The sequence below is a fragment of the Triturus cristatus genome, chromosome 12 (assembly GCF_964204655.1).
Source record: "Triturus cristatus chromosome 12, aTriCri1.1, whole genome shotgun sequence".
Lineage (NCBI taxonomy): Eukaryota > Metazoa > Chordata > Amphibia > Caudata > Salamandridae > Triturus > Triturus cristatus.
In genome coordinates, this window is record NC_140595.1 from 467693203 (window position 1) to 467710562 (window position 17360).

General features: G+C 44.0%; 1 protein-coding gene across 2 annotated transcripts in view; it reads left to right on the top strand.

The window, feature by feature from the left end:
* LOC146776116 (acyl-coenzyme A diphosphatase NUDT19-like) overlaps nucleotides 1-11434 on the top strand; it is a 168041-nt gene extending 156607 nt beyond the window's left edge. For both annotated transcript variants that reach the window (XM_085637637.1, XM_085637636.1), the window contains one exon: nucleotides 11160-11434. In XM_085637637.1, coding sequence (XP_085493763.1) covers nucleotides 11160-11377 — 218 coding nt within the window. In that variant the 3' untranslated portion in view covers nucleotides 11378-11434. The remainder of the gene's footprint in view (nucleotides 1-11159) is intronic.
* Nucleotides 11435-17360: the final 5926 nt, after the last annotated feature.

Here is a 17360-nt window from a genome sequence, read left to right on the forward strand (position 1 = left end):
GTACCGCTTTGTTCGCCATAAGTTGGCAGGGTATGCTCAGACGTGAGTCCCTTGCTCACTTTGCCACTGGATTCAAGCAAGCCTGGCTGAAGACGGCTGAAATGCCAGAAATCGGTCCTAGGAAGCTTGTTTCCGGTCCAGGGAAGGCATGGCTTGGCAGTTCGGGCTGGACTGTTCCCATGAGGCACAGGGTCAGACTGATTTGCATATGGCCATGTCTGAACTGGGGTGGCAGAGTGGGCTAAAGAACGGTGATGGATCAAGCCCAGATCTTTTGACTGGGTGTGAGTGTTTGATTGGTTCTGATGCTCCGTCCATCACCACCCCCTTTTGTACCGCTTTGTTCGCCATAAGTTGGCAGGGTATACTCAGACGTGAGTCCCTTGCTCACTTTGGCCCTGGATTCAAGCAAGCCTGGCTGAAGACGGCTGAAATGCCAGAAACCGGCCCTAGGAAGCTTGTTTCCGGTCCAGGGAAGGCATGGCTTGGCAGTTCGGGCTGGACTGTTCCCATGAGGCACAGGGTCATACTGATTTGCATATGGCCATGTCTGAACTGGGGTGGCAGAGTGGGCTAAAGAACGGTGATGGATCAAACCCAGATCTTTTGACTGGGTGTGAGTGTTTGATTGGTTCTGATGCTCCGTCCATCACCACCCCCTTTTGTACCGCTTTGTTCGCCATAAATTGGCAGGGTATGCTCAGACGTGAGTCCCTTGCTCACTTTGCCACTGGATTCAAGCAAGCCTGGCTGAAGACGGCTGAAATGCCAGAAACCGGTCCTAGGAAGCTTGTTTCCGGTCCAGGGAAGGCATGGCTTGGCAGTTCGGGCTGGACTGTTCCCATGAGGCACAGGGTCAGACTGATTTGCATATGGCCATGTCTGAACTGGGGTGGCAGAGTGGGCTAAAGAACGGTGATGGATCAAACCCAGATCTTTTGACTGGGTGTGAGTGTTTGATTGGTTCTGATGCTCCGTCCATCACCACCCCCGTTTGTACCGCTTTGTTCGCCATAAGTTGGCAGGTTATGCTCAGACGTGAGTCCCTTGCTCACTTTGCCACTGGATTCAAGCAAGCCTGGCTGAAGACGGCTGAAATGCCAGAAATCGGTCCTAGGAAGCTTGTTTCCGGTCCAGGGAAGGCATCGCTTGGCAGTTCGGGCTGGACTGTTCCCATGAGGCACAGGGTCAGACTGATTTGCATATGGCCATGTCTGAACTGGGGTGGCAGAGTGGGCTAAAGAACGGTGATGGATCAAGCCCAGATCTTTTGACTGGGTGTGAGTGTTTGATTGGTTCTGATGCTCCGTCCATCACCACCCCCTTTTGTACCGCTTTGTTCGCCATAAGTTGGCAGGGTATGCTCAGACGTGAGTCCCTTGCTCACTTTGCCCCTGGATTTAAGCAAGCCTGGCTGAAGACGGCTGAAATTCCAGAAACCGGCCCTAGGAAGCTTGTTTCCGGTCCAGGGAAGGCATGGCTTGGCAGTTCGGGCTGGACTGTTCCCATGAGGCACAGGGTCATACTGATTTGCATATGGCCATGTCTGAACTGGGGTGGCAGAGTGGGCTAAAGAACGGTGATGGATCAAACCCAGATCTTTTGACTGGGTGTGAGTGTTTGATTGGTTCTGATGCTCCGTCCATCACCACCCCCTTTTGTACCGCTTTGTTCGCCATAAATTGGCAGGGTATGCTCAGACGTGAGTCCCTTGCTCACTTTGCCACTGGATTCAAGCAAGCCTGGCTGAAGACGGCTGAAATGCCAGAAACCGGTCCTAGGAAGCTTGTTTCCGGTCCAGGGAAGGCATGGCTTGGCAGTTCGGGCTGGACTGTTCCCATGAGGCACAGTGTCAGACTGATTTGCATATGGCCATGTCTGAACTGGGGTGGCAGAGTGGGCTAAAGAACGGTGATGGATCAAACCCAGATCTTTTGACTGGGTGTGAGTGTTTGATTGGTTCTGATGCTCCGTCCATCACCACCCCCTTTTGTACCGCTTTGTTCGCCATAAGTTGGCAGGGTATGCTCAGACGTGAGTTCCTTGCTCACTTTGCCACTGGATTCAAGCAAGCCTGGCTGAAGATGGCTGAAATGCCAGAAACCGGTCCTAGGAAGCTTGTTTCCGGTCCAGGGAAGGCATGGCTTGGCAGTTCGGGCTGGACTGTTCCCATGAGGCACAGGGTCAGACTGATTTGCATATGGCCATGTCTGAACTGGGGTGGCAGAGTGGGCTAAAGAACGGTGATGGATCAAACCCAGATCCTTTGACTGGGTGTGAGTGTTTGATTGGTTCTGATGCTCCGTCCATCACCACCCCCTTTTGTACCGCTTTGTTCGCCATAAGTTGGCAGGGTATGCTCAGACGTGAGTCCCTTGCTCACTTTGCCACTGGATTCAAGCAAGCCTGGCTGAAGACGGCTGAAATGTCAGAAACCGGTCCTAGGAAGCTTGTTTCCAGTCCAGGGAAGGCATGGCTTGGCAGTTCGGGCTGGACTGTTCCCATGAGGCACAGGGTCAGACTGATTTGCATATGGCCATGTCTGAACTGGGGTGGCAGAGTGGGCTAAAGAACGGTGATGGATCAAACCGAAATCTTTTGACTGGGTGTGAGTGTTTGATTGGTTCTGATGCTCTGTCCATCACCACCCCCTTTTGTACCGCTTTGTTCGCCATAAGTTGGCAGGGTATGCTCAGACGTGAGTCCCTTGCTCACTTTGCCACTGGATTCAAGCAAGCCTGGCTGAAGACGGCTGAAATGTCAGAAACCGGTCCTAGGAAGCTTGTTTCCGGTCCAGGGAAGGCATGGCTTGGCAGTTCGGGCTGGACTGTTCCCATGAGGCACAGGGTCAGACTGATTTGCATATGGCCATGTCTGAACTGGGGTGGCAGAGTGGGCTAAAGAACGGTGATGGATCAAACCGAAATCTTTTGACTGGGTGTGAGTGTTTGATTGGCTCTGATGCTCCGTCCATCACCACCCCCTTTTGTACATACAACAAAGGCTTCCACATGCTGTGCCAATAGATTGTGATAATTCTGGGAACATATGCGGTCACAAGAAGTCAATGTTATAAGGTACCGCGATGTCATCCTATTATGAGTTGCATTCAGAAATACTGGCCATGCTTATGCGGGGGAGGATTTTTTGTCCGAAAGCTGATATGTGTGTGTCTTGCCTTAGGGAATACGTTACTTCGCTGTGATACTGCCTTTACCTGACTATGAATTATGGTGTTACTCTAGGGTGTTTCTTTGATTGAGACAAAGGGGAAATCGTGGGGACTCCCTATTTTACTATATTTTATCAATAATTATTTTTTTGTACCATCGTCCTTACAGATTTGCTATTTAGCAATAATATATGGAGCCAAGTACTTGATAGGACGGCCGGTTTATGATTTCCCGGCTCGTGGGTTATTCTTCCGTTTATTTTTTGGTAAGAAAATGTACCCATGAGAAGCTGGGACTCACCTTGCATGTACAATTGAGCATGACGGTGACACAATTATAATTTATTTGCTAACTGGCCGTGGTTCACAAATAAGTACACAGGACTTGACCCTCTTTATTTATATTCTTTTCTTTGTGCCCTCCCACGGGTATACACTTGGTAGCACGCCCTTTCTCTATTATTTCGATGACTTGGCACATCACGAACCAGGTGCATGGTTTCTTTCTGTTTCCTACGTCTACCGCGATCTCTGATCTTTCTTAATGGTATACGGTTCTGAAACGGTGTTGGTCATGCATGAGTGCGTCCACATGGGACGTAACTCTTGATTTTAAGTTAATAACATGCTTGACTATGTGGTTCTAAATATATGTACATTTGCAGCCTTGAAAAGGTCCATAGGGCGAAACACGTGTCAGCTGCCAGCTTGTTGTATCATATTGAGAAGAAGAAAATCAGAAAATAAAAAGAAAGGAAAACTTGGGATGGATTACTTTTGATTACTGCAATGGTCATTGACCCTCATACTTTATGGACTGCTTCTTCTGTGCCTCGGCATTTGTGTATCTAACGAATATCTACAAACATGCCACCTACCTAAGTTATCAGAACATGACTCCCTAGCTATAAACAAACTGATCTCCATAGCAGAAATCAGTACTACAATACAAACTCTTAAGACCGGAAAAGCCCCTGGCCCTGACTGCTACTCAATCAAATTTTATAGGAACTTTAGCAGCTGTTGGTGTTGCTGTCTATCTGTAGGATCGATCTGGGTTTTCTTGTTCATGTGTTTGTGCAAGGATTACATATCACCCCACCTGTGATCTGTCAATAAGTTGCTTCAGGCCTAGGTCGCAGGACCTACCTGACCACATATTTCTGACTCCCGATTGATGGGGATGTCTAATTGGGTGGATTCGACAACAGCGATGCAATTTAGTTGTTATGAGTACATATATCATAATGTACATCGTATTTTTCAATATTAACAATCCCCTTCCTGCCAACCCCTCCAGACATGCTGCCTATGTCATAATGGCTTTCAGAGAACCACTTTTCTGTTCTTAAACAACAAGTTCACATTTCTTGGAGAAGGGAGCCTAAAAGAGGGTACTGGCATCCGAGGTCGGGAATGGCTGCTACTCCCGTAACATTCTGATGCAGAAGAAAGACAGAGAACTTAATCCTATTCTAGACCTTAGCCCTCCTCTGAAGTGTTTTCTTAAGAAGGACAAGTTCAAGATGCTATATTTTGCCCACATTCTGTCTGGCCTGAGTCCAGGTGACCGGATGGTGGCATTGGATTTGCAGGAAGCCTTTTCTCACATCTATGTCCTGCAATTTCACAGACCATTGAGAGCGGCTCTGAGGCTTCTTGGAATCTTTAACCCTGCTAGTGGATCATGCCAGGTGGAAAACGCGTGCTCTGCCGTGGGATCTGAAGTTTCATTGGGCTCAACACCAAGAGAAGCTATCAGATTCTATCCAGCTGTCGGAGGAGACTGCGAAAGATCTGCACTAGTGGTTGCTGGACCACAGTGGACAGGCGGCAGACCCCTCTCCATATTCCACCCAGACCTAACGGTTGTGATAGATGCAGCTTTGCTAGGTTGGGGAGGTCATCTGAGAGAGGTGGAGATCAGAGGGCTCTGGTCAATGGTAGAAGTCTGCTTCCACATAAACCTTTTGGAGTTTTGAGCAATTCACTTAGTACTATTGGCTTTCCTCCTGTCCATCAAGGGGGAACAGATGCAGGGTTTTACAGACAACACTACCTCAAAATGGTACTGCGACAAGCTGGGGTTCGTTGGTCCTGTGCCAAGAAGTTCTACTCCTCTGGAACTAGCTAAATCATCAGGGCATCTCTATGGCCGTACAACACTTGGCAGGATCTTTAAATTCTAGGCTGGACAAACTCGTCCGACGTTGCTGAGTAGATCATGTATGGTGTCTACACTGAGGTGGCACAGGGCATCTTCCAGAATTGGGGGGAACACGATCTAGATCTTTTTTCCACCACCAAGAACAAGCAGTGTCCAAACATTTGCATGTTGGAGTTCCCAAGGCAGTTCTTCTTTGGAAATGCCTTTAGGTTAGATAGGAGCTCAGGACTCCTGCACCCATTCCTGCATCTAACTCTTCTGCCCAAAGTTCTGAAGATCATCCCAAATCATTCTAGTGGTTCTGGATTGTGCCAGGAGAGTGTGATACCCAGAACGTCTGCCCATGAGCATTTGTCCTCCAATCCTGCTGCCTCTTCTGTTACAGCAGCAGAGCAATGCCCTGCACCTGAACCTGCACAACTAACCCCTCCATGATGGGAGTCTAGAGTTAACTGCTTTTGACCTTCCTTCTGAGATTGTAAAAGCAACAACATTAATCTGTGTGGGACGCTGGGAGAAGTTTTTTGTGTGATGTGCTTCTATGCATATTTAGCTCCTGTAAGCACAGTTATTTGACATCCTTTTTCCCCTTTCGTTGGCCCAGCAAGGCCTTGTTGTAGCATCAGTTAAAGGTAATTTGTCAGCCTTATCAACCTTTCTGCGGTTACCTGATCACCCATCTCTGTTTAAATCACCTCTTGTGATGTGTTTCTGGACAGTGCTGACCCACACGTTTCCACCCAAACCTTTTGTGATGCCCCGATGTGATCTAAATTTGTATCTAATATTTCTAATGGGCACCCCAGTTGAACCGATGCACAGTTGTCCCTTGAGGCTGACCCTGAAGACCGTGTTCTTCATAGCGAGCACGTTGCATGAGTGAGCTACAGGCACTTTCCACCCAGCAGGGCTATACCACCTTCTTCCCAGACAAGCTAGTGCTATGGACTAAGGTAGCATTCATTATAAATGTTGTCATGCCCATCCACATAAGGCTGTCCATCACCCTGCAATAATTCTTTGCCCCTCCTCGTCAATTCCACGAGGAGTAAAGAATCTATCACTTAGACCCTAAGAGAGCTCTGAATTTCTACATTGATTGCACCAGGGTCCAGCATGTGGACAATCAACTCGTCATTAGATTCTCTAGAACGAAGAAAGGAAAGGCAGTACAAAAACAGACCATCTCAAGATTGACTGTCCGTTGTATGAAGATCTGCTATGGACTAGCTAAGAAATACCCTCTGTGCTGGTGTGTCGAGTGCCGGTTCTGCCAGGCTGTGAGGTGGACGTCAGTTCACATGTTCCTGAAGCACTACTGTCTGGATAGCCAAGTAGGGTGGAAAGTGCACTTTGCCATTCAGTCCTGTGAGGTTTCTTGGTCTGAAACCTTCCACAGATCCACCACCTGAGGAGGTAGTGCTTTGGTAACTATTCACAAGGTGAACAATCTGGGGTTAGAAGTATCCATCAGAAAAACAACTCACTTACCTTTGGTAACTCTCTTTATGGTGGATATTCTAACTGCAGATTCCTCACCGACTCACCGTTCTCCCTGTTCTGTAAAATGTATTCCATTGGTCCATACTAAAAAAGATTCCAATTAGAGATGAGCACACTAGCGCAATCTGGTTATTAATGGCTCCATATCTGATGGTATGGGCAGATATTAGAAAGAAACTGATATTGATGTGTGGAACTGACAGTTAAATTGAGGCCCCAACGTCTTTTTCAGACTGAGATTAAGGGAATTGCTGAGAAAAATCTCCAGATCGAGCCTTGCGCCTGTGGGTATTCACAAGGTGAGGAATCTTCAGTAAAATAGATTATCCACCAGAAAGAGTGTTAGCGAAGGTAAGTCTCCTGCTCATTCAAACACATAAAAAATTATGGTAATAACCTAAACTCTTGGTTTCTTTCCTTTATAATTACATCGATTTTTTTTTCTTCTTTTTTAAATATAAAGTATTTCTTTATTAGATGTTTATATTTGCATTCAGCATTGGTTACAGGTCAATTTACACAACTAAAATGACTGTTTCAAAGAACCCCCCTCCCTCCATTTTACATATCATATAAGATGATCGCATATTGATTGGCACATATCCTCTCCCTTCATCGTCTAGGATATCTATCCCCAGTCCTATCCCATCACCCTACGTGGTACAAATTCTTTCCTTTGTCGGAAGATCCACCAGAAGTCTTATATGCATCTTCACGCCCTCCCATCTATTCGATCCATTCAGTCCGGCCATTCCTGAACACCCTTCTCCCTGTGCCAAGGCGGAGATGGAACCTTATCCTCCCCATCCACCTTCTCAAAGGCTGTCAGTGTAGTACTCCATGATTCCAGATTGTCAGTCACTTTTTCATCCCTTCGGGACATTTTAATATGTGTTTCCTCTGCTAACAGCAATTCAAGGGTATTTCTCACCCAGAGTGATGTCTTCAGGCTCCCAGGGCCAGATGTACACAGCTTTTTTCAGGTTGCAAACAGCCCGATTCGCAGAATTTTGCGACCGGATAAAAGCATTTTTCAATGTACAAAGCCCTATTTTGCGATTCGAAAACCTATTACTGAATCGCCAAATGGGTTTGTGATTCAGTGTTAGGAAGGGGCATGTTAGGGGCATCCCTTCCTAATAGCGACTCACAGCCATATGTGTGAATGTTTTACGACCGCAATCCCGGTCGCAAAACTGTTGCATTTTACCGCCTACTTTAAGTAGGTGGTAACCCATTCGCAAACGGGAAGGGCACTTCCCCTTTGTGAATGGTTGTAAAAACATTTTTTGAGCCCAGGCAGTGATCCCACTGACCACTGCCTACTCTAAAAAAATGGAAAGAAAACATTTTGTTTATGAAATGCATACTGTTTTCCTTTTAAGGAAAACAGGCTGCATTTAATAAATAAATAAATAAATAAATAACATTGCTTTATTCAAAACCAGTCACAGACATAGTGGTCTGCTGAACCCAGCAGGTCACCTTCCCTATGATTTTAGCGATTCCCAATAGGTCGTAAATTGCAACCTACCTCATGAATATTAATGAGGTAGGTCTATTTGCAACCCACTGGGAATCGCAAAATGTGTCAAAGACACATTAGTATATAAGTGTTAACGATTCCCAGCTAGTAAATCGCAAAAATTCGCTATTTGGGAATCGTAAAGCCAAAGCTGTGTACATCTGTCCTCTAGTTCCCAGCCACCCTAACCCCATGGCTATGCACCTTTTTGTTAGTAGCAAAACTAGTGAGAAATTTGAACTGCATCTTCAGATGTTGTGGTTTTCTTATAGTTCCCAGAGGCACTGCCTCAGGGCAACATCAGGGGTAATCCTTGCCGCTCTTCGGAGTCGCATCACCACCTCCCCTTCAGTAAGCTACACCGCACCACAATACCAGGGTAGGTGTATAAAAGTAGCCCCCGTCCACATCGCGGATAAGATGCCGAGCGGCCAGCATATATTCAGCTTAAGGGGTGAGCTAAGTACAATATACATAATTGAAATGGATTTGTTTGAATCTTGCATTGTCAAAAACTCACTTTATCAAGGGATAAGGTCACCTTCCAAACGCTAACTATCTACTCACCCAGATCTGCCCTCAATGCGGCTCTAGCTAGCTCCTTCCTACGTATGTCCACCTTAAGCGTTCTGTACATCCAGGACACCATATGCCCACCCTCTTCCATACTAAGAATCGCCTGAAGGTCTCGGTGCAGATGGGAGCCAGTCCAGATGTCTCTGGCTTCCATGAAATGTTTTCATATTGTAAGTTGTGGCCCTCACCCACAGAGAATGTTTCCCGTGCCTCCAGATAGGAAATTAATTGCTCCCCAGGATACAGGTCTCCCAGTAGCGGACATGGTCCTGTCTGCCACTATACGATCAACATATTCTTGCTAATCTTTCAGAATGGCTTTAACACCCATATCCCTAGAGGAGGGAGGGCACCGAAGGACCCCAAGGACTATTCGTTCCCAGTGTATTGCACCAAATATGGATATTTCCCTTCCACCCTAGCCTCCCTCACCAGTAGTTCCAGTAGAGGTGTGTCTGCACATGTCCCCCGTAGCAGAGGACTCTCCCAGTTGTCTGTGTCTGATTCTTATTTGCCCGTATGTTGTATGTGTACTGTGTAATACTATAGCTCTATATCGGGGATATACGTACATAGTTAAAACGGCAAATGCAAAACAAACATGCATAAAAAAGTAATCTAGAGATTCCTACATGATCTCTGCTCGATGATTAATGTAAACGGAGACAGAAAGGCCAGTTTGAAATAAATACAGAGGATTTTACATACGTTCCTATTAAAGTATCACATCCTCACCCTTCACAGAATATTCAAATATAAGGTAATGGCCAACATTTTTCCCTGGGGAAGTTGGTACCCTACCTCCCTTCAACTTCAGGAATGCCAGAAATACAATTCCACTGTCAGGGAAAACAACCTCATCTCCATTTGTGCACAAGGCCAGGCTTGAGGTATCCAAAATAGATTACAAGGGCCTCCCTTTAAACTGACTCGCTCATACACGCAATGCGGGTACATGCAGGGCACACACATAAACATGCCCAGAGTTCACCTGGAAGGTTAGCACTAGATTCTGTGTTAGCACAGGGAAGCAGCACTTTACACGCAGCCTTCACTTCAGCGACACAGATACAAAGGGCAGAAGTCCACTGTCAGCGTAACAAGAGCACCTTTGCTACACCCCCCTGGGTCATGAGACAGCCCTAGACCTCTGCACACACAGCAGATTAGTGTGGGGCTAGAGCCAAACATTAAAAATCGTGATAGTACAGTCATGCAATTAGTCATTCAGGGTAGAGGAACATGACTGACTGTACATGTTGCAGGGTAAAATCCTGTCTCAACTAAGTCTTGTCCTTAGATTGTGGGTATTATTTCTCAACACCTGCTAACTTGGCTTCTAAAAGACTTAAGGACCCCAGCTTGCTTGGAGATTCTTACACCATGTACTTACACTTTAAAAGTCGCACAATCGTTTGCCATCTTGTCTAATGAGCTAATATTCCTGTCAAAATATTCTTTTTATTTGATCACATTTCATTCTTAAATACGGCATCTAGCAGTGCATCAGTGTAAAATCCTCAGAAGTCAAGCACCTTCATCACAAGCCATTTATGACACCCTAAATATATACTTGTTACAAATAGCCCAAGTAGATAAGCACCTGGCACCACAAAATAGCAAAACAGTCAACAGCATGAATATCCCTCAACCAAATCCACTCACTTGGCCACTGGAGCCTACACTAAATACCTCCTCCCTAACTTCATATCCCCTGCTCCAGATTCTCAGTGTCCCCCTAGCAGTAGCCCTGTGGCAAAACAATATCACTTCATGAACTATAGTTTACTAAGAAATGGCACATCTTCACATAAATTTAAACAGCTCATAAAAATCCCAGTTAAGAAACCTAAACGCAGGAAACCTGGACTTGTTTAGCAAATTCTTAATTTTGAACCAGTTCCGGCATTTTTCAGGGTGGAAAAATATTAGTCTGAAATGGACATCCTCTGAGCATTCTGAATGCTACAACTGTAATTTGTTACTGACCTAAACATTGTAGCATCGGCCACCCATTTTTAAATGCTACATGAGCAAACGATCACTTGTATATTCCTGCATAATTTACAGTTCTCGTTATGTCGTTTACAAGCAGCATATTTGAGAAATAATAACATTGTCTAGCTCACACAACCTAAATTAAAATGACCATTTCTCACTATTACAATTAAAAAATAAAAAGGTGGACTAAAGCGTTGTATTTTGTTTTTCCACAGGAGACGAGCTGTATCCAGAAGAACCAGATCTGACAGGCAATAAGACATTTGTTCACTCCCCAGATGTTTTACTGAAAAGCGGGAGTAGGCTTCACAGAACTGAACTTCTGGACCGCCATACTATGAATATCTACGTGAACATTGAGCCAAAATACAAACATATCCACCCTCTTACTGTCAACTTGAACAACCGTACAGAATGCTGTAGTCAATTATAATCAGTCCTATCAATGCACACCTGCATTTAAGGATTAAAGCAAGATAACATATTCTGATAATCTTTTGTCTAGATTATTGTTCAGACCATAGCAGTGTTTCTTAGCAAGGCTCATACCTGTACTGTTAACATAAAGATTTATAGATTGTTAACAGTGAATTATGGAGGTGTTTTTCATCTAGGGGTTCTGAGTGACATCAAACAGACGAGTGCAAAGCTCTTGTTGTCTATGATGTTACTCAGAACCCAGAGGTGAAAAATATCCCTGTAATGCACTTTTTGGCCATCTAAAATTTTAAGTTATGCATGTTATGCAGCTTTGTAGAGCTCACTATCACCTGAGAGGGTATCATGGCACTGAGCAGTTGAGTTTAGGCACACCTAAGGCGTAGTGGACCTACTCAAGAAGCCAGGTCTTCAACTTCTTTCAGAAACCAAGAAGTTAGTAGGCTCTTGTATGTAGCAGCAAGTTGTTCCATGCTTTAGGAGCGATGTAGGAGAAGGCTCGACCAGGCTTTTGTATATGTGGGATTTGTGCAAGTAGGAGTCTGAATGAGCAGAGGTACCTGGAAGGTTTTTAAAAGCAGATGCGATTATTGAGGTATGCTGGAAAAGTGTTATGAAGTGCCTTGAAAGTGTGGGTGAGGAGTTTGAATTGTGCTAGTCTGATTCAAGCATGTGAATCTATGAAAGATACAATACTGAATAAAAAACAAGTTACTTACTGTACACTGTGGTTCTACAGTATTGATATCTTTGATATATTCACTTGCTTAAATATTCCCCATCGTCATAGTGGGAGTCCCTTGGTAACAGTAATATAAGCAGTGCTACTACATTGTGAATCCCATAGACTAGAACACGCCTGGAAACTCCATAGCCCTACCCAGAGAAAGTTAGGAGGCAGGTGTACAAGTCACTTTAATGGTTGCAAACACTCCAATTCAGCATTTGCAATCATTAAAATGCTTTTTCTTATTTACGTATCCCATTTTAAGAGTTGGAAACGTTTTTGGCCTCCTAAAATGGAAACTCGAATGGATATGGAATTGGTATCTGGAAGGAGCATGTTGTAGGCGTCCCTTCCAAATACTTAATTAGGTATTTAATGTTTCAATGTTTTGCAATGGAAATCTGGTTGTAAATGATGTTTTACTAATACCTCAAAGGAGATGGTAGCCTATTTGCAAAAGGGAAGGGGTCACCCGACCACCTCTTCTCCTTTGTGATACAAAAAAGTTTGTTTAGGAGGAGGCAGTAGTCCATTGGCCCACTGCCTCCTCTTCAACAAGCTTTAAAAAAAAAATCTTTTTAAATGCAATCCTGTTTATTTTAAGCAAAATGCGCTGTATTTTAAAAAACAACTTTGCTTTATTAAAAAGCAATTACAGACACAGTTGCCTGCTGACCCCAGGGTGCCACCATCCCCAGGCGAAGTGACTTTGCGACCTCCCTCATTATTAGGCATGAAATAGGTTTGATTCAGAATTTTACAAACCAACCTCCTAGTACATAGGTTGGTTCTCAAAATTCTTTACTGATCGCAAAAATATTGGTAACACATTGTAACCAATATTTGGTGACCAGTAAATAGTACATATGGCTGTTGCTTTCTATTCCTTACCCCACCCGAGTTATTCTATAACTGACTATCTCCTCATTGACTCTGCCCATCTACTGAATGTTTCAGGGCCAAAGATCAAACAAATTCTAATCTCCAATCAAGCTTGCATCTCAATGTCCAAGTTGACTGGCCGACCACCTGTGAAATGTTGCCATATAAACCTAAAGCTTGTATAAAACCAGGCAGACAAGGGAAGCCATTCAGTTATTCGTAAAGGACAAAGTGTGGTCTAGTAACTTCTCGGTCCTTCTTTTAGATGCTTTAAAATGTACATGCATAATGATTAACTCAATGGCCATAAAAATAAAACAATGTGAAATTAGACATCCTTGTTAAGGAGATTAAAACATTGGAATCCCTACTTGGTGCCCTAAGAGGTTAGACTACCTTGAAATTCTGAAACGATTATAAAATAAGATTACAACAAAACTCTGCATAGGAGAGCAGACACATGAGAACAAGCCCGAAAAGTGACAAAGTGGTAAAATGCTAGCACCTTACTCAAAATTCAAACAGAATAGTTTCTTAATTTCTGCCATCAAAGATGCATCCAGCATCTTGCACTGAAACCATAAAGACATTGCTAATGTAGTCAAAGATTACTGTGCTTATCTATATGTGACTAATATGACAATCAGTGCAGAATGTTGCTCCGCTTTTCAAAACATAATCATTGTCAATAAAATCCAAGCTGTGGACAAAGACTCCCTCAACAGTCACATAGAGAGGTGAGAAATTCTCAAGGAGCCCTCATCGATTCCTGCTGGCAAAGCCACAGGGCCAGATGGCAACCCTATGGCATTTTCGGAAATCTTCTTGGACATTATCATTGAGCCACTAGAAATGGTGGTACAACACTCCGCTAACAGTGGGGAAGTGAAGAGAACAGCTGTGAAAACAAAAGTATTTGTACTTCCTAAAGATTGAAACACCTATCTCAGACGAAAAACTATAGATCCATCTTGCTGATAAATCGGGAAGCCAACATTTACACTAAAATTCTAACGGGAAGGCCAGAGAAAGTAATTACAATGGCTATATGACAAGCAACAATACATGCACCTTCTGCCATATAAGACTCAAGCAATTATCTTAGCCACACCTAAAATAGTCTTAGATGTGGAAAAGGCCTTCAACAAGGTCTTTTGGTTTTATCTGAATGCAACTTAGCACCAATTTGCATCCGGCGACCAATTAAAAAAAATACACCTGTCCCCTTGCAAGAATATGAACAACCAGCATTCTATCTGAACCTTTCCAACTAGCTCAAGGTACCCAACAAGGGTGTTCACTCTCACAGTTGCTTTTCCTCTTTGCTATTGGCACCCTGCTAAAATATATCAGTAATCATCCAGATGTTACTGGCATCAGTTTTAAATCTTGCACTGTCACAACTGTAGCGTACGCTGATGACATTTTAGTGGTCACTGCTAGCACAGACAAATCTATTCAGACCTTTTTAGAGATAATGTGAGAATACTTTGAGCCCTCAAGTTGCTGTTTGAATTGAGATAAAACAGAAGTTCTACCACTTAAAATACTCTATTAAACATAATGGAGAGAAGACCCTTTTAAAAATCAAGAAACTAATGGACACCTGGTCATCCAAAAATATTTCCTGGTGAAGCAGACTTTAATCATAACAATTGTCACCTTTTTTAGGTCGAGCCTAGTGCAGTGCGCATGCGCTGTTCTAGGAGATGACCTTTTGGAATCGGTCTGCACTTTTCCAGCACTTGTGCGGGTGGCGGCATCCACCTTGCGGGAGCGAGCAGCGGCGCGCAGGGGCCATTTGTTTCTATTTAGCTTGGCCGCACAGGCTTGTTTACATTTGCCTGTCTCGTGTCGTGTCCGGGCTAAATAGACAGCATTTGGTTTATATAACTGACAGAGTGCATTGATTTAATGTGTACTAAGTTACACCCCTCCTGTTTTTAACCTGACAGAGTGTATTTCCATGTGTACTTTGCTGAGAGTCACACCGCTCATTTTTTAACTTTAACTTGCTTTACCTTTGTGAAGGCTTCATTCCACGCATGGTTGTTTACGTAACTCAAACTTTTACCTGTCTTTGAGTTATATGTACGAATGTGGAACCTGTTTATATGACTGGTGCCTTTCACCACGCAAGTGTTATTTTGGGTATGCATCGGTAATTGGATGCAACCTGACACAGCATTTCACATTAGTCACGGTACAGGTATTCTCACGGCCATTCAACTGCATCACAATTCTTACTTGCGGATCATTCTGTAACGTGAAAACCTTCCCTGATTTTAAAGCACAGATTTGTCATAGAGCCTCATTGTTATGAATGTTTGTGGTTTACACAATTTACCCCGCGTACGACTTGGGTCTTGCAATCTGCGCACCTTCGTATGTTTATGTTTATGGATTTATAAAGCACATGGCTGCCCGTGGGCTTCCCAGTGCTAGAAGGGTATGACAGCGGCGGTCTTGTTCAGTTCGCCAGATAGGGTTTTTAAGGAAAGAGCAGTGTTTTAAGTTTCTTCCTGAAGGCTAATTCATCAGTTAACATGCGTGTCTCTCTGGGTAGCAAGTTCCAGATCTTGTGGACCAGATGAAGAAAATATCTTCCTCCCCATCTTGCCCTTTTTATTCTGCCGAGGCACATTAGAAGATCTTTTGAGGATCTTAAGTTCCTGCTTGGAATGTAATGGTCAACCAGTTTTCTTAGTAGCGCAGGTCCTCGGTTGTTCATAGCTCTGTGGGCAATGCAGAGTGCCTTAAAGGTGATCCTTGCCTGAACTGGGAGCCAATATAAAGTTTTCAGAGCGGCTTTGGCTGACTGCTTTCTTGTAATCTGAAGCAAGATCCGTGCAGCAGCATTCTGAACTACCTGCAGCCGATGGATGACATATTTTTGGTGCGCCAAAGTATAAGTAATTTCCGTAATCCAGTTGTGACATAATCAAAGCTTGGACCACCGTTCTGCGGGATTGTACAGGTAGGATGGGTAAAACTTTTCAAAGCATATGTAGTAATCCGAAGCATTTACCTGAGAGTTTCTTTGCTTGGGTCTCCATGCTTAGATTATCACCTAGCCAGACTCCCAGATTTTTAATGGCTGTCTTGGGGATTGGTGGTTCACCCAACTGGATTGGCCAGCTGGTAATGTTCCTGGGTACTGTCTGGTTACCCAGGAACATAAGCTCCGTTTTATTCCCATTCAATTTCAGTGAGCATTTACACATTCAATCGGCTATTTTAGACATGCAGGGGCCTAGGTTCATATGTATGGAGTAGGGGTCATTCGTCACTTATAACACAAGTTGTGTATCATCGGCGTATGACACAATTGACATGCCAAATTCTTGTACTATGTCTACCAGTGGCTGCATGTACACATTAAAAAGTGTGGGGCTTAGTGCCGATCCCTGTGGTACTCCGCAAGATATTTGGAGGGTGTCTGAAAGATGTTCCCCTTCCATCAACTGGAAGGATCTGTCCTCCAGAAATGAAGTCAGCCATTTAATCGCTGTCCCTGTGATACCTGCATCCTTTAGTCTCTTGATCAGTGTGCAACCTGAGGTTGCACTCAGCTCATTATGACTTAGCACAACATGTACCACAACGCTATAGTTCATTAGTGCACACTGAGTTTTTCTCGTTCCTTATACCAATAGGTTACTTCCCAATCGCTGCATTTCTAATTACCTGATCCATTCACGGAACACCCAACTTTCATATAGTAAGTCTTTATGATTTTACTATCACAAATGATGTAGTTCTCTCGCTAGCAGGATTACTTACCCTTGCAACATGCTGCACAACAGCCACACTACTGTACAACATAGGTTAAATACAGTGGCAAAGCCAATAGCTCTGAATAAACACTTATAAGATCCAAAAGGCGAGACCTATTGGCTATGCCAATGCTTGTTTAAAGTGAAAATGCATTGACATTCACTTTGGAATAGCACAATTATATTGTGCAGCATAAATTAACCCGTTAACTACTGGGCTTTTTTCCCCACCAGTGTTGAGCCCTTTTTTCGCTATTTGGGATAGTTTGTGCTTGGGGCTCCATAACTTTTTGTCCACATAAGGTATCCATGCCAAATTTGCATCCTTTTTTATCAACATCCTGGGGATTCTAAGGGTGCCTAGGGTTTGCGGATTACCCTGGAGGGGACCGAGAGAATAGCCAAAATGTAACTAACTTTTGAGTTTTGGGGGGAAAAATAAGAAAAGGTGCTCAGGGTAAAAGTGTCTGTTTTTTCCTAAAAATGGTATCAACAAACGGGTTGCTGTGCTAAAGTCACCATCTTTCCAGAACGTACAGAGCTGAATCAAAAATCTAATCTTTTTTTACCACTGGTGTGGCATTTTACCAAGA